Below are 22,599 nucleotides of genomic sequence, written 5' to 3'. Positions count from 1 at the left end.
CCAAATTTCATCAAGGAATAAAACTTCAAAAAGTTTTATTAAAATTTTTAGTCCGATGCATAACTTTCATTTTTGTGAAATATGTCAACTTATTCAGTTCTAAGCAACAAGTCAATTATTAATTGTTTCATTTTTTTTTCAAAAAAAAAGTTAAAATCTCTTTCGGTATTTTTATGCATTAGGAAACATGACTAACATAATGGATAAACATATTCTTATAGAAAAACATTACACGTGAATAAACATAGATAAACCTTATGGATAAACATATCGTTATGGATAAACATAAAAACTAATTTCTTGGAAATTTGTAACTTCAATTGCAAATACCAAGAATTTTTTCATTAAAATTTAAATGTTGATTTCTTATAACTATTTTATTTATGAAAGTGAGTTTTTGAATGAAAAAGAATTTAAACTAAGAAGTTCTTTATTGCAAACGAAATAAGGAAACAATTGTTATGTTAATTAAAATCAACAGTCTCTTGATTCCATTTCATTAAAGTGACGAGCTAATAATCTATTTGCTGTTAAGCCATAACATGAGCCAAAAGTAAAGTGCAGCCCTGAAAATATTAAATAAATGATTAAAATTGAATGTTATTTACTATGAAATGATATTTAATAAATGATAATTTACAGAGCAGTCTTTTGTAATAAAAAGCTCAAACTTTAAACTATATTAGATATTGTTAGCATATTTATTAAAGAAAAAAAACAATTTGAAAAAAATTGCTATGTGTTGCGTTAATGCCTAGAGTTAATGTCTAAGGCACATGACAAACAAACGAGCGCTTATCCATTTGTGGGTACTAGATGGAGGATGACGATACTCAGCTTGACTTCGTCATCAAAGCATCAACTAGTTCTTTATTTGACCCTAGTGGATTTTTTAAATTAAATTCTCTGCGATACTATTTATTTTTTATTATTATTTTTTTTTACCAGAAAGTATGTCCCTGCATTGTCCAGGAAGGTGGAATCTAAAATTATCAAAGACAATTTTTCATCGACAATTATCAAATCATCTGTAGTAATCAAAGTATTTTTCTTTCTTTTTTTTGCTCAAGCTTCCTTATTTTTACATTATTGTAACCTCCATAATTTTTCTATTTACCGAAAACATTATTAAATATTTTTTTGAATATTTCCTAATTTTTATTTATATATTATTTTTAAAAATCACTTCTCAATATCTAGGTGCTTACAAATTTATGAATTATTTTATTAGTAAAACTTTAGCATCGAACTTTAAACCCTTTAAAAAAAATTCTGAGTTACTGTTTACCTCTAATTTACCGCTATTATAGAAGATCTATAAAGGAATAAAACATTATAATCGCAATTTAAAAACAGAAATGTAGGGTTACATAGATGGCTAATTTCATGTTAGTATTACAAGCAGATTATAAAAAAGTGTAAACTTGAAATAAGTTCAGGAAAGTTGCGGAATCCGTTTTGAAACACTAAAATATACAGGAACGCCGGCTGTTACGGTCCCACTACACCCGATTACATTTAATTCACAAGAATAAAATATAACATTCGAAAGCTTGTCAGCAATTACAGGAATCGAAAGTTAGAAAGTGCTGCCCAGATTATGGCTTCTCTGTTTTTTCGATTCTAGGTCAGCCTTTATTTCAGTATGTGGGGAGATGACGGCTAACGTCGGTAGCCTTTTTGTTTTAACAGCTAGATGTAAGCAATTTTCTGGCACTGGGCTGTTAGATTTTGCTTTCACTGAATAATGAAAGTAAGAGCAATAATTGAAAAAAATTTTATGCGATTCTTCCTCACTCTCAATTCAACGTTTAAGGTTTTTATTTTTATCATTAGTTTATATATGTTTCACGTAAGCAAATTAAATAGTTTTTTTTTTTCAAATAGATTAACCGGTTTTCACTTAAAGCAAAATTTTATAGAAGAAGGAAAAAACGTTTGTAGAAAATGCTGCTAGCGACGCCTCGATTCAAAATTTGTTTCACTGCAATTCTGTTCAATACCATATTTTCAACTGTATATTTTTTCGTTGTTACCATATAAAAACCATATGTATATTTATTTCGTTGAATGACTAAGGGTAATGAGTATTTAATCCTTGTAGGAAAACATCGGGGGGGGGGGAGNGGGGGGGGGGGGGGGAGTAGGAACAAAGTGTTTGGTCATAGTTCTGAATCACTCACCAGGAACATGTCCCATGTAACTCGGAATCACACCTCCTTTTCTGAATTCATCATCCCCATCAAATTCACAACAAGAAGATTCGATCTCTCTTTCTAATTTTTTTCCATTATCGCGTGAACTTCCTCGAAAACAAGATGAGTAATAAGGTTTGGAACTGTCAAGAACTTTACTTTTCTTTTTACCCATATATTCACCACACACTTGAGTGCATAAGTAACCCTATAGAAGAGGAAAAACATGTACATATTTTACCTTTAAGATATTGAATTAACTGAAAGCCGTAGTGTGAAATTATAACAAACCACGTTTTCTATATTTTATAAAAAGATGAAAGAACGCAAAAACTGATGAGAAAATTTTATGGCACTAACTAGTTTCTGGGGGAGGTAAGAAAACGTAAAACAAAGATAAATGGGGCAAAATGCCTATAACAAAAATCATACAAGCATTATAGTACATTCAAATTAAATCAAAAAATGATAAATAATGGGAAATTTTTATAAAGCTGTGAAACATTTTAAAAATACTCATATGAGGTCTAGCAATAGAAAATAAAAAATAAGCACTTCACGAGAAGATGTCACCCCTCTTTCCCGCATAAAACTAATATTTTAGGTAATTTTTAAATAAACTTTTAACGCATGTTTTTTTTCAGGGGATTGAATGCTGAAAAATAACTCACGTAGATCCTATGAGAAAAAATTGTTCACATTCCCGATGGCGGAACTTTATTCACATTCCCTCTCTCCCCTGAAATCATAATTATTACGTACTCTCCAAATCATATTTTCACACACCCCATTTTTTTTCATTTTTCCAGTATTTTAATGTTGGAATTTTACTAATAGGGAAATTAATAATGAAACAAAAATCGTTCATTTTCTATGAAAATGATATTACATCCTCGCATTTGCAGTTATTTAGATGTAAGAGAAACAGTCATTCATCATTGAAATTTCGTTAATTTAGAAAATCAATCATTGATAAATTTTTGAATATAAATGAGAAAAAAAAACTCCAACTACTTTTTATGAATTTTATATTTAAGTACAAATATAATTCCTATAATTTAACAGATTATTTTAAGAAACTGTTAAAAAAATATTATTATTTAGTAACTAGACTATTTTTAATAATTAAAAAATACCAAAATATATTTTTGCTTCTAATTAGATCATCAGAAAAATATATATAAAAGGGGGCACCGGTGTCCCATCTGCTTCATAGAGTTAATAATATTCGTTATTTGTTGGTATATTAATATTTTGAATATTTAAAAAATACTGTTTTTGAAATTGAACGTAAATTTTTAGAAAAAAAAAACTTTACCTCTGTACCGTAATCCCCATATTTGCGAGGTTTTTTCACTTCCCTTTTTATGGGTCTGCATGGGGGACAGTTACAACATTTCATGCAAGGTGATCCTGATTCACTGCAACTGAGAGGATAAGCTCGCACAGGACAGCGGAACTGTTTTCGAATCATTCGGTCATTCTTTTCACAAAGATATCCTAAGTGGAGAGGTGGAGCAATATTCAATATGAATCTCTGGGATGATATCATGAACTGATAAATTGATATCAAACACTAATCACTGAGTGATACTCATGAATTTTAAAATTTTTAGTATATGAGGATAAATAAAAAAATGAAGATAGTTATCAAAATTAACGTAGGAGGCTGCAATTGCTTGATATCATTATAACTTGTCAAAAACACAAAGTTTTGGAGTAATGTATATTCATCACTACCCCATTTAGTCTACTATTGTAGATTAAAAATATCCTATGTTTGGGCTCATCACTATGCTTGTTCTATAGAATAGCAGTTTTTTTTAGGTCAGTCAGAATGAATCAAACTGGCGTACACCGAACATCAGCTTGCATCACCACTATGCTTGTTCCATAGAATAACAAACCCTTTTAAGGTCAGAATAATTCAAATTGTCGAACGCTCAACATAAGCTAGCTTGCTCAATAGAGTGACATGTCATTTTATGGTCAGAATAAATAAAATAGTCGTACACCGAACATCAGCTAGCATCACCACTATGTTGTTCCTTACAGTAACATGTAATTCTAAGGTCAGAATAAATAAAACTGACGTACACCAAACATCAGCTAGTAGTTAGAAATAAACTTCATATCCAGATGAAAGTGGGGCAATAATGACTACTTCTTCTTTCAAATCACTAGAAGTATATTTATTTATTTGCTTACCCCAGTCCCGCCAACAGGAGGAACCAATGGGCAGCCGCCACACCCTACGTAAGCATACAGTGGCTGACCTGCATAGCCCTCTTCTGGCCCTTACGAAAATTTAAAAAAAAACCAACTGTGACTGGTCAGTAAACCGAATAATTGGGACCGCATTCCCTTGTCGTCAGGCTAACCGTGGATTTTCATATCCATGTAACGCAAATGCGGATTGGTTCTACTTGATCCAAGAGTTCCCTTGTCTTCTGGATTGGGTTCAAAATTACAAGGCTACGGAGTTGAACATTAGTAGTCGTAAATCCAAAGATTTGGTCTGCTGTTCAACGACGGTTATAAAATAAAATATACTTTCAAACAAATGTTATGTTGTCATTTTTATATAATTTTTTTTGCAGGATAACTGCGTTTCTGTTCTAAAGACAGGATAACTACATTTCTGTTTTTAGTTTACCTTAACACCAAAAGTGGTGTCAACTATACACCAAAACTTTTTATTGGTTATATATAAACAAGTATTTGGTGAAAATTAAAACATTAATTTTCGAGAAATATTTTTTCATACCTCATATGTATCAAAAATTAAACACTATAAAAAAATCAATGAATGCAATTTGTTTTCACTATTACACAAAGAGTTAGGAAAACATTTTGCCTTACCAGAGTACCTTGGCGCACTGTCAGGACAAACACATTTGGAGGTTGCGCCATTCGGACAATTTGTATCTGTATTTTTGAAATGGTGGAAATGTAATTTAGCCACGGGAATTCTGTAACGTTGTTTATCTACTTCTGTCTCTGGCCGACATGAGAATTCGCTGCAAATGTTTTTTGAAACGCTGCAGCATAAACAAACATTACACGGACTATAAGGAAAAAAAAAATGTATCCTGTAACAACGATGTAAGAAGTTCACGAAGTTTAAAAACTAAAGTATATTTTAAGAAAAATAGTTACGTCTGCATAAGAGTCAGCATATATTTTATGTAATAAATGAAATGCTATTTACGAATCCTATTCGCACTGAAATACTTGTGGAAAAAAAATTTCCATTTCAAGTATTAAAAATTAAACATGTTGTGTTATTTGTATTTACTCTGCATGAAAATAATATAAAATTTTGCAAAATTATCACGTTACCTTCTGATGAGTTTTAAGGAGATACCAAGAATTTTAGAAGAGCATTGGCAGTTATTTTAGTTGTTAGAATAAATCAAATTGAACCAAGCATGCAGCGGATTAATACGTGTGAGGTTTTCTAGGATATCGAGATAATTGATATTTTTGTCGAAATAAAGTTGCCAATGTACTTAAAAAACATTATTTTTCATAGAAAGTACGATAGAAGTGGATTATGTGTTAGTGATATATTAGTCAGTGAACTACGATTTGCCAAAAAATAAATAAATAAATCACAGTGAATAAAATTTAAAAAAAAAGTATGAGTTACAAATTTTCAGAAACGCAAACACAAAAATACTCTTTTTTTTATCAATCTCAAGTTAATTAGATAAATATTTAGCTTTACAATTTGATTAAAATTGTCACACTTAATTTTTCTGTGACAGATAGTGAGGAGAAAACACAGTGACTTCAGAATCAGAGGAGAAATCAGTAGTACCCAATTTAAAAAAAAAATGAAATAGTTAACCTAATTAATTTTCACTTACCTGCTAATCTTAAAATCTTTATCCATTGATGAAAATAGTTTTTTTTTTATCAACTAAGAATTTTGATTATATCTAAATTTATTTATAAGTAAATTTTGATTTCAGAATCTGAATCTAATTGAATACGATAAACATTGCACTGCTACAATTTTGAAAAAAGAGTCAGATTTTCAGAGCATACTTAAAGCAACCTTACATTTTTCAAATTATTTAAATAACAAGAATTTACCTAATTTAAATAAATTTATGTCGTTTCATATTTTAAAAAAAGTTAAAGCTTTTATCACAACAGCTCGTGACCAACGGCATGATTGTGGTAATGTGGTCAGCATTGCTCACAGTCCACCTTCACTTCCCAATATAGCTAAGATTCATTGATATGAAGCTTCATGGGCTTCGAGTCGCCATTATTGATCGAAACTCAGTTCTTCACAATGACAGTTCAGTGCCTTAACCATTGAGCCATCAAGGCTCTTGTTTTACATTTAAAAACTAAAATCTTTTTCATAATTGTAGAATAGATTTTTGTTCAGGAAATATTTCAGCACGTTGTCAATAAAAATTTTCAAAACAGTGAAAAAGAAATCTAATAGGTCGTCTGCGTACAGTGAGACAAAATCAAGGATCATAGGAACTTAACGTGCAGCTTATAAGTTATTTGTCTGAATGCTAAAAAAACATGTAATAAACCTTTAACCTGATTGCCATTAGGTTTTTGACCTTGCATATTATAATTTTTAAGGTCGATTTTTTAACGGTTAATTCAAAATAGTTCGTGTGTCAACCAAAATTAACATTTAAGAAGAAAAAAAATAAAAAATTTTTTATTTTATTTAAAACAAAAATCTTTATTAAATAGTAGATAATAGAAGAATCTTTATTAAATAGTTAGCCACAAACTTTCCCAAATTGGATTTGTAAATGGAAAAAAACAACAATCTAGTTAACAAAGAAATTTTTAATAAATTTATTAAAACCACCGGCGGAAAAGAAATACAGCCAAAATTTGGGAGTCACGTACGAGAATTATACATATTAGATTATAATATACATTTAACTCAATGATTTTAGATGGAATTTAATTATAGTTAAACATCTATTTGTTGTTTTTTTTTTATCAAATTTTGGAAGAGTTGGTCTATTTGTTTTTTCGATAAATAAACATCATCGCAAATTCTTATAATCTTATTTATTTGATAAAAAATGGTATTTAACTTAATGTTTTTAGAAACATTAAAATGCCATGTAGTTAGTTTATTTATATTAAATTTGAAATTATTTCTTTTATCGCATAAATCAAAAAATGCAGATATTTTTTTCTTTTTTAATACTTTTTATTTATATTTTGCTAAACTATTTACTTATTAACAATAAACATAATGAAAAAAAATTACGAAATTAAGTGATGAACAACCATACACTCAGTTGCTTTTAGAACATCAAAATGTTATGAGAAAACATCATTTAAAGTTCATGAAAGCTCATTTCATCCAGACTCACGTCAATAAAAAAAGGACTGTATCATTTTTTTTATTTACTTGTTTTCGTGTGTGTGAGGGTGCGGTCTAGCAATTAATTTCATCTATTTTTTGATTAGCTAGAGTACTTAAGTATTTACTAAGTTTTTTATCGTTTACTGAGTGGTTTTAAGCAGAAGTTACAGATAAATTACTTCCATATGGAATTTGAGATCAATTAAAATTACGACCACTTTCCGACTATAACGAGCACTCAAATTTTAACTGGAGTTCTGTGGTAGACGACAATACAAGTTGCTATTGTTTCCTAAATGTTACAGGCAAATTAAATCTCCGTTGAAATTTCGCCAATCGATGTTTCAGCGATTTTCTGACCCAAGCAAATTAACTGAAATTTAAAAATGAGGAAATAATAAAAGAAAATAAAAATTTTAAAAATTGTGCTTTTCAAGCTGGACAAAAATGAGGAAATAATTTCATTTTTGGAATACCTAAAATAAGAAACGTATGTCGAAGAGCTTCCATAATAAGCTTCTATCACTACCACTGATAATACCCCCCTTTTTTTCGAAAATGATGCGCCATTTTAAATATCTGCAAAAATAGAATTATTTTTCTTTTTGGTACACTTAAAAAAAGCAGTTTTTTTAAATTTTTTATGTTAATATTTTAATTTTAAGTTTATACTTTTATTACGTGATATTCTTAAAAGTGTAAGTTATCAAATTGTGTTTATAAAAAACACTTTTATCTTTTAAACATCAGCAAGAGTGTTCCCATTAAAACCAAAAGATGCTACAGTCCTTGAAATATAACTAAGTTCTGCTTAAAACTTATTTAAATATTTTTGCTAAGTTCGCTCTAAATTTTGTGTAAAATTCTCTATAGCAAATTTCTCTTTCTTAGCAAAACATTGTCCATTTTTTAAATTTCGTGTTTAATTATGTTATTAAATTATTTTTGTTTTAAAAATATGTTCTAGAGTCATAAAGACTTACCTGAACGGATATACATGGCTCCAACAACTAAAAAAGATACTGATTCTAATCATGGACTATGGAATCGTGCTATATGCTTATGTAGAAAGAAAAGATGTTCACATAATGGACGGAATTACGATTCTGGTAAGAGAACAATTGCTTACAACTTTGAAGCAGATACATTAATTTTTGAAAATTTTTAATTCTATCGCATATCATTTCAAAACCTTTAATCATTTACACTGTATTTATTTTATAAAGCAATGCAAATATATAGCATGCGTATTATAATATATTTCAAATTAACAGTCATTTGTTACTTTAAAAACATAATTTTATTATTTATTTCTTAATTTCACAACTTCTTAAGCCAGAATTTTACTTCTCAAGGTCTATAAAATAAAACCGGTGACTATCGATTTAAATGGAGCTTGGTTTTCTGTTTACATCTGTTTCACTATTTTATTTCCACACTTTAAAAAACAGCCATTCTCTTCAATTTTTAAAAAGCAACTTTGATTTCATTGTTTGTCATACAAATAAAAAAAATAAGTAATTTTTTTTTAATATTTGCTTTCCTTTTTTGCCTTTGCATGGATATTCTGTATGTAGATTTGCTATTCATGCAAATTTTTTTCATAAGAAGGCACAGTATATGGCTTTTAAAGCTAACTTTATGAAAAAGGATGGATCCTAGGCATGGATTTTAGACATGTTTAAATTGGTTGGAATGCAATGTTTTTTTTAAAAATTTGATATAACTAACTAAAATTTAATAATGTAATTAAAATTATTTTTATAACCCAGCTCTAACGCTTTTTATTGTATCTAAATATTTTGTTTGCGATTACAAATTTTAAGAATTTTTTTTTAGTAAAACTAAAACACGATGTCTACCACATTTAACATACTATGAAGGAGTAGGAGATTATTCCTTTTTAAATAACATCATTATGACTTTATTTAATTCCTTAGGAGGCTCCACCCTCTTCTCCCTAATCCCCGTAATTACTTCTCATTCATCAAGTTTTTTTCTTAAAAGTCAATTCTTTCCATAAAAATACAGAACATTTTGCTCTTAAAATATACAATCATTATAGCTTAAGAACCTTTTGTTAATATGTTAATCGTAACAAAATAGACGATTTTTGAAAAATAATTATAATTTTGCAACAAATTTCAAACTTATTTCCTTTTCCAGATTATTCATTACATCGTTCAGACAGCATTCCACAATTACCAGAGATAATTCAAAAGTCTGAACCAAACGTTGGAAAGCTCAAGGGTTCAATCAATCGGTCAAAAAGCTGGGATAGATTAGAAGATAACCCAAGAAAGAATTCAGTGTTCGCAACATGCCCAGGAAAACTGGGCAGTGTTCGAACTTCCACTAGTCTGCCGAGCCTATCAAATCCTTTTCCCAGAAGAGTGCCAGCAGCCTTGTTAGCAGCTATCAGTGAACGTTTGGGGCCCGAGGTCCATCCAGACGACACCGTGGTGGTTGAGATGTCAGCGGAAAACATCAGTTCAAAAATGAGGCATGCTTTCACAGTTCAAGAAATTCGAGAAGTAGTTTCAAGATATGAAGAGCAGGTGGGAAGGAAGGTGAAACCTATTCCTTTAGAGACAGTGATAGATCCCGACGATGACGAACCAATAACATTTGAGATAAGGCAAGGAAAAGAAAGAAATATTTTCAAGCTACCAGCGACAAAATTGAAAGACAACAAAAAATGGCAAGTTACATTTACCATTGGAAAATCTAGAAAAATTTTTAAACCCCTTCATGCCAAGTAGTTGGTAGCTATGGTAGATATAGTTAATAGAACCCCATCCCTTGTCATGCCATTTTTTATTATGCACACTTATTTACGATTTGCTATTCATTCACTTGCAATAAAATCTTAGTTGATGGTAGTCAAACAATAAATGTAATAGATTTTTAAGAATTAATGAAAAGGGAAAGAAATTAAGCAAACCATTGTTATTTTACTATGCTTTTATGAAACTCAATAAATTCCTTAAAAGTAACATCTATAAATTTATATTGTCAACAATATTTCAATCAATACAGAAAGGTAAAAATAGCATGAAAATTTGATTTAAACAGAAAAAAAGCTATTAAAATAATTAACAAGGTATGAGTGATAATCATAGCTTACCCCTAAAAAAGGAGGGTACAGACTACAGAGGGTATTAAAAGGAAGGTAAAGGGGATATTTAAATAACACAAATACATTAATATGGCTCAATATCTCCATGACTAGAATAATGTATGAATGTTTATGTCAAGCCATATGTCTCTAGAGCAAGCCTCTTTTTGATTTTAGACGGTGCAGAATTGAAGCTAGATAGATCAGCATGTAAACTTAAAAAACCTTTCTTAAAATTAGCTTCTGCTCTTCCCACTTACAAAAGACTATTTTTTATCAAAATTCTTTAGCTTTTTTCCATTTAAAATTCATTTGGATTAGCATTGATAATGACTGTGCAAACTTTAAGCGGTGATAAAACATGATGAACACTTTCCACTATAAAATATGGGGAAAGGAATGTTATTAGATAGATTATCAGCAAGATTGCCAGTGAACTAATAGGTAAAAGCACAAAAAACCAGATATAGTACACAGTAAAATATTTTTAAGAGCAACTTTTTTAAAAACAAAAGTACTAAAAAGCTGTCAATTGACCAATGGGAAAAATCAATTCTCTAATAATTCATTTCATAACAAAAGTTATTAAGAATTTTTCTTAAAGCTACAATTTATTAAAATTTCAATAGGGTTAAAAAAAAATTCTGAATGAATAGTAAATGTAGATCACTATTTTAATTTTCGCAAAAAATTAGTAAAGCATCTTCATTAACCATTACTGTCATTGTAAATTATCATTATTGTATTTCCACTTTTGCAAATAATGTACAAATAAATCGATTCAAATCAACCAATCAATAAGTGTGCATAAAAATAGACGCAGTGCCAATTTTGTATCAATATGCTTTATTTTTAAATGATATGCCTTCATAAAATCTGTGTGCCAGCCACTACCTATATCTGTGTCAATAGGTTCCTGCATTATTGCCTATGGCCAGTAGGACGCTACTTCTTTTCTATGAACCGGGAACCAGTACCAGTGGAAGATATTCGATGGGAAGAAGTGCTACTTGGTCCGAGAGCTACACTCATGCTGCCTCCAAATTTCTGGAATTGACAATCTTTTTAAATTGGTGTTGTGCAATCAAACTTGTTTCATGGATTTTGCATTCATTGTATATACAACATTAAAAACGGTAATAAAATATTTGAATATAGAACACTCAATGAAATGTACAATAAAAAGTCAGTGTATTTATCTAGAGAATTATCAAGCCACAAAAACTACAATTCGTTATCTTACACTTCATCGTTCAATAGTGTGGCTTAAAATATATCGAAAGAACCATGAAGGGTGTCCTAAAATTCACAATAAATTTGGACTATTTGTGCAATAAAATGTGAGCAACAAAAAGAAAATAAAGGGGGAGGGGACAGCTAATAGTTCAGAATTAAGTATGAAAAGTCACCACACCAAAGAACACGTTTCCATTGTTGAATTATTCCCCTGTCCTAATTTTTCGTTTCAGCAACCGGAAATGGTAGTCCAGATCAAGTGATTAAACCCCATAAGACCTTTGATTTTTATTTTAAATATTTACGCCAACCAGCTAATCATTACCCATACCTTGAATAGGAAACAGAGTGCTGTGTCAACAAAATTCAGCCACATTTATGCAAAATGTTCATGAAAAATTTCGACAAAGCCGTGGAGGCCACTTACATGATTTGCGATTACGCACATATAACCCTATATGAATCAATAAAAAATTTACACTTTTTAATTTAAATCTTGTGATTTCCATCAAAATTATTTCTTGCATGAATTTCAGGACAACCTGCAAAGCAAAAACCAAGTTACATTGCTTACAACTTACACTTTGAATTATTTATAGGTGAAAGTATACCTTCTACATTAATTTCTGTCCACATTTTGCAAAGGAAAAATACAATGGAGAGCTGGATAGTTAGTACCTAAACTTTTTATGCCACATGCTTCACTTGTTAATTCACTAGTGTTTGAAACTTGTAATTGTAGTCAAAGGACTTCTAAAAAAATATTTACATTTCATTAAAAAAATCCCCAAGAGTTAAGTTTATTAAACAATGAGTTCAAATTCGTTCAATCGGCTTAAAAAAACTTAAGCTTCTTTTATATTGTTGAATTTCTTTTCTTTTCAATTTTGTCAGCTCTTCAGATGTGTGTTAGATCTTCGTTAAAAAGTGAAGGGACTGCGAAAGAGAAATTTAATGAAATGACGATCAGTTTGCTGCATAAAGTTTTCGTACAGAATTTCAACTTATTTAAGGTGTTAGTAATGATAGCTAATATAATTGGGCATTATGTTTATCATTGCTCATAAAGAGGTGGGCTAAAGTTGTAATAAAGGTTCTTTGTTTTTGTTTTTTTAAACAAAATGAAATAAAAATATAACGTAGCTTCTGAAGCAAGCATCAATGTTGTTATAACAACATAGTTAGTGCCGAAACTCAAAATCAATTTATAACACTAGATAAGGCTAACAAATACAGTGTTACCAGCAGAGTATGCCTGGAAATTCTTACTACATGCAAACTTGATGTAAGGTGTTTCTTTGGAAGAAGGGAACACTTCAAGTTCATTTTCCATTGAAAGGTAAAAGGCTGATTTGATTGGTTAAAGTACTGTAACCAATATTAACTGGTGAACATTGAGCAGCCTAGATGTAGATCCTTCTGCTTCATGAAACAAAATCTATTCACTTCAAATCAGAGAAGAGAAGGAGTCGACGTAACATTTAAAGTGAGCAGGTGACATTGGAGTCATTGAAATGCAAAGCAGAGAATTTAAAGGCAGGTTTAGCCTTCATCCTTACTTGATATAATGAAGAATATATAAAAAATATATGCTGAAAATAGTTCTTTTTTACCAAGTTAAATCAACCCAAATATCGAAATATGAGAGTATTATTTAATGAAGCTTTTAGATAGGAGCTATCAAAGTAACTTCAATATCACATGAATTATTTTTAATAAAATATTAAATTCCTTTAATTAACTATTTATCTTTTTTTTTTAAATAAAAAGCAGATACCTAGAATGAAATTGAATTGGTGTTTTAGATTTCTCAAATAATTGTTGCACAAAATATAGTTCACAATTTTATGAAAAAATTATGTAGAAAATAATTTAGTATATTAATTTAACTAATAAAGATCGCAAATCATGATTTTAAAAAGTGATAAACATATATACACACACATACATATGTGAAAAAGATTAAGAACGAATGTGAAAGTGCTGCTGAACGAATGTAGTAATACTCTTAGTACCATTTACTATACTTAAATATTTAGTACCATTTACAATAATAAGACTTATAAAAATATTAAAATGCAAATTTACTGCCCTTTAAAATTAATAGTTTTAGTTAAAAACTGTCAAAAAGATTGCCCAACTAAAATATTTGAAACAAAAATTTGGTCTTCTTTTCTCATATATTTGAATAATTCATGATTAAAAGTAGTAAAATTGGTTATCAACTGAATTATTATCAAACTGATGTTGGAGTAAATAAGAAAAATAATTTTTTTTGAGCAAGTTTTTTCATAAAATTTAGAACTGTTCAATAGTATAATTACGATTAAAAATAACTCATTCAATTAGGACATATTCGAAAAGTGTCTACCGTGACCTTGAACCAAGTAATATATGGTGGTCTCCTTTAGGGTATGGCTTTACATCAGACATTATGCCCAACTCCTCCATGCTTCAAATAGCAACTTAAAAACTGAAAGAAGAAATGCTTTTTCACATTTTATGTAGGAATCGTAAAAGAAATGAAATAAACAATATTTTTTTGACCTCCCAGCATATAACTAAATAATTAAAATATTGTTTCATAAATTTTTCAAAAAAAATTAGATCTTTTTTATTCTACAAAAGACATTTAAAAATTCCAATAAAATAATGACTGTAATTTCAAAGAATTGCATAAATTTAATATTCACTATAATTAAAATCCATTTTTGATTTTTAATCAGTTTTAACATCAATTTATGAAAAGAATATATCTAATTGAATAATTTAAATTGGTAGAAGATTTTCAATTTGTTAGCCTTACTAAGTTTTTAGATTTCTACAACTGTTAAATATTTTATACATATAAAGAATAAGAAACATTATTGACCCCTTTTAAATATATATAGTATAAAACTTGATTGAGAATAAGAAACATAAATGGGGTTAATAAGTTTATTCATTTCAATTACTCAAGTAGAGAACTCAACTTTTATAGTAAAAGTTTATGCTTGGCTTATTCAGATAAAAAGAAACTTATTCTTATTACTTATTTAAAAATAAAGACATTACAAAAGGTTAAGAAATACAACTTAAGAATGATATTAATAAATAGAAAATATTACTCGGCTTCCTTAATGTGCAGCTTAAAAGCAAGTAAATTATTAATATTTAAGAATTAATGTGTAATTCTTTTCTGTAATTCTTACTATGAAATATTTTGTTGTTTATCATTCTTATATTTTGGTTTCCATAACTAACCAATTTTCTTGCTATAAGTAATTTTTCAATTATCCACATTATTATTATTCATAACTGATAATTGCAAAGATAATTAAATAATCATAAGCAATTCAAATTCAAAAATATAATATCCAGATATTTTAAAAGTAAGAGAGATGCTCAAATACTGGAAATATAGGTATCCTTAAACTTTTGTGTGTAATGAGTCTCAGCATTCAGACAAATTTATGCTTGGATTTAATGATTTACTTTGCAGTCTTAAATCTAAAGTTATAAAACAAAACAAAATAGGAATAGCTTTTAATGAAAGTACTAAAAACAAACCCACATTTGAAAATAAAATCTTTATTTACAACTTTCTGTGTCACTTTCTTCTTCTTCAGATGCATCAGAATCTGATGAAGATATCAAAATATCTACATAAGGTCTATTAGTATTTATAAATAATTCATCATTAGAATTTGATGCCTGTCTTTCTTGCCTCTGAGGGACTGCTTCAGAAAACTGTTCAGGCCTGGAAAAAAAAATATGTGAAAATAAAATAAAGATCAACTAAATAGAAAATTGTGCACTTATAATATCTTTAATATTATTTTTAGCAATAGGATTCAACCTATTTAATAAAAGCTATGAATCATAAACATGATAAATTTTTTATACTTAATAAATAATCCTAATTAAGAAATTAATTGTGACAAAATTAATTTGGGAACCAATAAATAAATTTTGGAATCAATTTCGAATTCATATTGAATACAAGTAATTAACTGCTTAACAAATTTAATTTCTATAAAACTTATAAAGGTGGAAAAATAGACTTAACAGATTTTTATCAGTTAGTGTGTTCAAAATGAAATGTTTTACTTAAATAGCACCGTAATTTAATAATCAACTACATTTGGTTTAATAAAACTTAGATAACTTTTTAATCAAATTAAATTCCTTTAATTTATTTCTTAATTAAAAAAAATCACTTGATGCAGAAAGCTTTTCCTCTACAAATTAGGTTTTTTCTTTTAATAATGGATTAAAAATGTGAGAGAATGTTGATATTTGAAATTCAATAATAAAACTAGTTAAAAATAAAACTATTTCCAATTTTTGTTCAGGACAACAAAAAAAATTATATGAAAAGACGTTTTAAGTTAATTTTTGTAAAATGAATTCATAAGTCCACTTTTTAAAAGTGAGAATTAAACATTAAGAGTATATACTATATCACACATGAGAAAACAAAATGATTTTGAGAAAACAAAAAGAAATTATTACAGTGCAGAATCTATAGCATAAAAAAATAGCTTCATAGATACAATAAATTTGTTTATGCTTAAATCTTAAATAATCACTGATTACTTTAAATTTTTAATTAACTTCGTTAAAATTTTATTTGTAAAAGATTAAATAGTTTTTACAATCCAATTTTAAAGAAATATATGAAAAGAAATCTTGAAATTTATAGATTCAGAATTCAGTTGGTTCTAAAAATAAATCTTCCATCATTATAAATAAAGTAAAACCTTTGATAAGTTTGCAATACACCATAAAAAGCTATTTTGATTTTGAGAAATGAATCAAAATTAAAAATACTGAAACAATATGATGATGGAAACTTGCCTGCTGAATGGTCTATAGAAATAGTACTAAATGGCCTAAAGCTACAATAAGATCTCTTATAAAAGGAGTGATATTAATCTTGCATTAAAAATGTTGCAATAAACATTAATCGATCTTTAATGAGAGAGACAGAGCTAGAGAAATTGCATGAGAAAGACAAAGAAAAGAATCTTAACGGATTGTATTGCAAGGGTTAGTTAAGTAGAAATAAAATACTTCTCCATCCATTGAGTTCTCAAAATTGGGAATTACGTATACATTACAAATAAGATTTAAAACACACTTGTGATATCGATTGCCAAGTGTGAAATTTCCTGAATTGCTATGTTTATTAAACCAATTGGCAACAATGACAGATTATAGAAGAATATATATATATATATATGTATANATATATATATATAACAGGAAAAAATACTAGTTGAAACTAATTTTGTTTGGAACATTCTTTTACAAGAATTCATTTGTAATTTTCAATATAAATATGAAAAATGTATAGGTTTTGAGTTATGCGAATTATTATTATTTGTGAATTCAAGGTTTTCTAGATTTTGAGTTCTACCATACTCATAAAAAAAATCATTTATTTGCTTTGCTCCAAAACTAAAGAGGGGGGGGGACAAAAAATAACATTTGTTTGAGATGGGAAACCAAAGTAGGAACTATTATAACAAACTAAAAAACTCTTAATTTATATTGAATTTAATGCAATGTAGTCCTAACGTAGATTATAACGGCAAAAGACAATTCAAGTATGATATTTATGAATAATTTAATAACTTACCATACACTTTGCTGTTGGAAATAAAGAATCTGATCTTTAAGTAAAACTCGCATGATTTCTCCTTTGACTTTATCTCCTTCTACTATTGGCTCAATGATTACAAAATCTCCTAAAGAGTCAAAAAAAATTTCTCATGAAGAAGTTAATTGCAACATTGCATATTTGAACATGTGTGTGTGTATATAGATAGATACTATTAAGACTTAATTCTTTTTTATTTGTCACAGATTATAAATGAAGTCTTAATATTAATTTGATTTTAACTGATAATGTCAGCAAATCAGGGGTCTCTCTAGGTTTTTCAGAGAGGTACCTATTTTGTGAAAATTTAGACATAATTTGTGAAAAATTAAAAATTATATTAAAAATTCAACACAAAAATATGGATTTATCGTTTCTTAAGGGATACAAAAATAAAATTTTAAGAAAAAGTATTTTGTGAAACTACCGTTTTTCCTACAATTGAATTTGTGAAACTACAGTTTTTCCTACAATTGAATTTGTGAAACTACAGTTTTTCCTAAAGTTGAATTTGTGAAGGTACCGTTAAACGGTAGTAAATTCGGCCTGGACAGACCCCTGACTATGATTAATCAATAGCATCAATATAAGGTGGCAATTGAAGGTGAGTTTCAATATACAATTAAGAACTTTGTAGTTTGAGTAAAATAAATAAAGAAATAATTTTTATCTTTTATTTCTTTTTTTGAAACTGCACACTATATTCATATAAGTTTTTGTAACTAACAGCAAGAAATCTACTTTTTCGAATGATACAAATGGTTTAAATTAAAAAAGTAAAACACACACAACACATGATCTTAAGGAAGGGGGAAGAAAACACATAAAATGTTGTGGTTCATACATTAAGCTAATAATATTCAAAGTAATTATTTACGTTCCTGAATGAAGGTGTTACTGTACTTTACAATTAAAACAATATTTCAAGTTTAAAAGTCACAAGATAGCAACCAAAGGCAGCTATAGTCCTGATCTCAACCAAATACATTTTATGAATGTGCAGAGCAATTATAAATGAAGAAAGATTTTATGAAAAAATAGATTGGATTAATGTAAATACATATGTGTTTTTCTTATTGTCAGGAAAGGGCTTTTAGCATTTATTAGAACTAAATTAAAAATACAGCTTATGAAAACTAAAATGAACTTATATCTGTAATAAAACAGAAACACAGAAAAAATTGCAAAATCTGTATTTTTACTTTATTTAACTTCGAGGAGGTCATCTGAATAAGAAAAAAAACAAACAAACATTGGAGCATTAGCTAAAACAAATTTTAAAAATTAATTTTAATGTAAGCAAACTATGCATAAATTTAAAATATATAATTTTACATTAATCATCTTATGCCTTAAAATAAATTATATAACAAAAAATTTATAATGGATTGAAATAAGATTCTATCTAACATTCAAAATTGCTAAATTATTGCAACATATAATGTAAAATTTATTGCATACTGAATACAGGCATATTCAAATGCAAACTCAAGAAGTTTCACTGATTTCATTTCCATCTAAAACATAGTTAAAATCAAAGAAAAAGAAAACAAAAGTTTCTATTATGAATTGATTTTTTTGACAGTCCGCTACATTATGTTACATTTATTGAACACAGAAGCTCAGATACTTTCAAATAACTCGACAAGAAGTCTCATAAATTTTTTTTCCATTTAAAGCATATTATTCAAATCAAGGAAAAAATAATATGAATTTGTATTATGAATTAATAATAAGGTATAGTAAATTATGGCAAACAGGAAATATGGCATCTTGATTGCTCGAAAGAACAAATTTGTAACAAAAAATAAAAAATAATAATAATAAATAATAAAAATAAGAGAAAAATATTACAAATATATTCGGAAAAAAGCATTACATAAATAAGAATTAAAATAAATTATTTATTAAAATTTGAATCAATAACATTACCCCTCTTTATCCAGACATGCTTTCTGAACTTGTTAGGCATGCTGACCAAGAATGTATCACCTTTTGGAGTAAGAATTTCATGTAGATTGTTGCCCCGGCTTCCAACGATCTGTCATAATAATATTTTATAGTTTAAAAAAATGTTGAAAAATTTATAAAACAAATAAATAAATTATTGCATTTAGATTTTTTATAAATACTAAAGTAAAGAATTCACAGAAAATCAAAATCAAGAATAAAACTCAATTACTAAAAAAATTCTTAATGTAGCTATTTATAAAAAGTAAACATTTAACATTAAACTTTTACCATTATTGAATTTTTTTTATCTAAGATAATAATAAAAAAAAAACAGTTTATAAACAATTTATAAGAATAAACTGGAATATTTACAATGATAAATGTACATATTGAAAAAACAAAAAATGAATAACTTTGAATAACTTATGATCTTCACATACTATGACTCAATTTTGGTTCCATTAGTGCAGACGATTTTAAGTTATAAAATCAGACTTAACTTGTACTTTTTGAATATTTTTCCATATTTTAGAATCTTTTAAGCAAATTTTTTACATACAATTATTAATTTATTTATCAAAATTACAATTCATTCATTCAAAGATAATTCCATACAAAAAAGAATTTTAAATAAATATTATTTAACAGTCAAAAAAGGTTTGAATTGTAAGACATACAAAGTTTGACTTCATTTTAAAGTACATAATTAGTCAGTCTAAGGCAAAATACAAAATTTGAACAAAATCTGGTGAATAGTTTTTGAGAAATTTAAATTTAACCCACCAGTGGTTTGGGAAATGGGCAAAATCCAGATTATTTTTTTTTACGTGCAGAACCGTGAGGGGGTAAGGAAGTTTTACATTTAAAATTCCTTACTCAGGAACTATTCAACTGATTTTGTTCAAATTTTGTATTTCAACATAGAAAATCACATTCTTTATGTAAATATTTATGTACCTTACAATTCTAAATTTTTTTTTTTACTATTAATAAAATAATTATTAAAAATTATTTTTTTTGATTATTTATTAATGAGGGTCAGAAATCCAAAGCTGTGGAGGAAAAAAAAAGTATTTTTATTCAGAGAAAGTACATTTTTGTGTCCGATTACATAACTTAAAATATCTTCTACAGTAAATAATTAGCATATTTAAGGCTACCCCTCGAACCATTAAGATTGTGTCCCATTACGAGCAGATCCAATCATTAGATCAAAAGGTAATCAGGGTAATTTTTTTTTGTCTTTGGATATTATAAATTAAGAAAATGTAACTTTCATATAACAAAAAATAAAATTGGTGGTCATGTTTAGTGCGAATGTATCCATAATTGTTACACAACATTAAGTGCAGGTTAATTATATGCAGAATGTATGCCAATTATCAATAATAGAAATTTAAAGAAATGTTAGTCTTGTTTTGTTTAATATTTTTACAACACTAAGGTAAAATTATAAGAAAATATTAAACACACAGTTGTGAAATTGCATAATATGATGTATAATCTAAGTTCTCACAATAAAATGCATTCACAATTTTTTGGAATACTCAAATATTCTTGAGTGAATGTTCTCAATATACTCTGAAAGATTATTACCCAGATTTTTTTGTTTTATAATATGATGTATTTTTACTGCAGAACAAATATATAACACATTTATTTGGAACACATAAATTCTGAATTTCAATAAAATCAAATTTTTGAACTCCTTAGTGAAAAAAAAAAAAAAGAAACTTACTTTAACAATAGACTGATTGCTTGCTGGGAGATCATATGAATTTAATACTTCTTCAGTAACATGCTTCTTCTTTGTGAAACTGCTCATTTCAATAGACCAAAAATGTCTGAAAATAATTATAGCAACATATTCTTAATTATCCTTCTTCAAATAAAAAGTAAACTAACAAATAATGAAATGATAATAATTAATAAATAATTCTGTTGGGGGGGGGAATTAATTCCTCCTTTCTTTTCAGGATAATAATTATTTGTCAGATAATTAATGGAGAAATAAAACCCATGTGTATGCACATAAATAATTCATTAATTATCAGTATCACACTATTTCTTTAAAGAAACACAAATTATTTTTAAACTTCAGACACAATGAATATTAATTGAATTATCTAAATGATTTGACACATTGTATAAAGGACTAAAAACTGAGGAAAATTAACATTCCCAATTTCACATAACTTTTCATTAAAGAAGATAGAGGTTACTTTAGAGTACAGAAGAGCTTTTGAACTGTAAAAATATATAAGAAAGAAAAAAAAGTCCAGGTAAAAGAAATGTTCATAAATATAGAAAATATAATTAGGTCAGCAAGCTCAAGTTAAAAAAAGATACATTTGAAAGTATATTTTCTGGACCAGCTCCTGTGAGAGAAAAATAGACTAAGAGAGATTGAGAGTATTTAGAAAGATATAAGCATACAAAAGGTAAAAAATTTAAAAACAGTTGCTTCAAATCTTTTTTTAAAATTAAGAAGAAAAAATTTATGAAATACATATAAAAGTATCAAAAGAAATTTGTAGTCAACTAAAGGAAAGTCTAAATATTTAATTAAAAAAAAAAACGCAAGATCTTAAAACAATTTATATGAAAAGTAAAGAACATAGTTTCTCATCTCTATTCAAATACGAATTGCTAATAGTGATAAGGATGAGAATAAAATATTCCTCTCATTAAAAAAAGATAATCATAGTTAAAACACTAGTTACAAATATTTCATTTAGAAATTCGATCAGATATAAGATATTCCAAAAAATTAAGTTCGAAAGAAACATAAAGCAAGTAAAACTAATATATTCTAAAACAACTTCACATTCAAACGAAGGTAGGCTAATTCAAGTAGATGACTTCCAGCAAATATAATAAATCATTTAATATTCAAATGAAAAATTTAACTGTTAAAATATATAGTAATTATAAGAAATGTAGAAATGCGTGTCTAGTTGTGTTTTGTTATGTTTGAAGGATGTAAAACGTTTCCGGCTGCTCAGATTTGTTTGGTTGAAGCTCTTTAGGAAAAGGAAGTATTTCTGTTTACAAAATGTTTTTGTTTATTATTGTTTACATTAGATCA

At 27.6% G+C, this 22,599-nt stretch overlaps 3 protein-coding genes across 5 annotated transcripts in view; 1 reads left to right on the top strand and 2 right to left on the bottom strand.

Annotated features, from left to right (window-relative positions):
* The window catches only part of LOC107439004 (inversin), a 47,746-nt gene extending 35,911 nt beyond the window's left edge, over positions 1-11,835 (top strand). For 2 of the 3 annotated variants that reach the window (XM_071181899.1, XM_071181896.1), the window contains exons 14-16: positions 8,528-8,669; positions 9,727-10,261; positions 11,591-11,835. In XM_071181899.1, coding sequence (XP_071038000.1) covers positions 8,528-8,669; positions 9,727-10,261; positions 11,591-11,735 — 822 coding nt within the window. In that variant the 3' untranslated portion in view covers positions 11,736-11,835. The other variant, XM_016051456.3, reaches the window with a different exon arrangement.
* Positions 413-6,204, bottom strand: LOC107439008 (uncharacterized). Its single transcript, XM_043038766.2, has 5 exons — positions 6,068-6,204; positions 5,058-5,263; positions 3,514-3,695; positions 2,184-2,403; positions 413-566 (listed from the first exon to the last, which is right to left on the bottom strand). Exons 1-5 carry the CDS (start codon positions 6,091-6,093, stop codon positions 475-477), a joined length of 726 nt encoding a protein of 241 aa, XP_042894700.1. The 5' UTR covers positions 6,094-6,204; the 3' UTR covers positions 413-474.
* Positions 11,836-15,464: 3,629 nt separating the features above from the next.
* Positions 15,465-22,591, bottom strand: LOC107439013 (probable RNA-binding protein EIF1AD). The gene is made up of 5 exons (XM_016051468.3): positions 22,339-22,591; positions 21,250-21,355; positions 19,491-19,599; positions 17,538-17,646; positions 15,465-15,653 (listed from the first exon to the last, which is right to left on the bottom strand). The coding sequence occupies exons 2-5, from the start codon at positions 21,334-21,336 to the stop codon at positions 15,485-15,487; spliced, it is 474 nt and encodes a 157-aa protein (XP_015906954.1). The 5' UTR covers positions 21,337-21,355; positions 22,339-22,591; the 3' UTR covers positions 15,465-15,484.
* Positions 22,592-22,599: the final 8 nt, after the last annotated feature.

This window comes from Parasteatoda tepidariorum, chromosome 1, assembly GCF_043381705.1.
Source record: "Parasteatoda tepidariorum isolate YZ-2023 chromosome 1, CAS_Ptep_4.0, whole genome shotgun sequence".
Lineage (NCBI taxonomy): Eukaryota > Metazoa > Arthropoda > Arachnida > Araneae > Theridiidae > Parasteatoda > Parasteatoda tepidariorum.
The sequence above is the reverse complement of the archived record's forward strand: the minus strand, read 5'-3'. Positions and strand labels throughout refer to the sequence as shown.

Excerpts from the sequence above, each read along its gene's own strand:
- LOC107439013 (XM_016051468.3), bottom strand. The coding sequence starts at position 21,336 with ATGAGCAGTTTCACAAAGAAGAAGCATGTTACTGAAGAAGTATTAAAT. Across the intron at positions 17,647-19,490 it reads GCATGTCTGGATAAAGAGGG|GAGATTTTGTAATCATTGAG; the intron begins GTAATGTTATTG and ends TTGACTCTTTAG. Across the intron at positions 15,654-17,537 it reads TTCCAACAGCAAAGTGTATG|GCCTGAACAGTTTTCTGAAG; the intron begins GTAAGTTATTAA and ends TTTTTTTTCCAG.
- LOC107439008 (XM_043038766.2), bottom strand. The coding sequence starts at position 6,093 with ATGGATAAAGATTTTAAGATTAGCAG. Across the intron at positions 2,404-3,513 it reads ATGGGGATTACGGTACAGAG|GGTTACTTATGCACTCAAGT; the intron begins GTAAAGTTTTTT and ends CCTCTTCTATAG. Across the intron at positions 567-2,183 it reads TTACATGGGACATGTTCCTG|GGCTGCACTTTACTTTTGGC; the intron begins GTGAGTGATTCA and ends TAATATTTTCAG.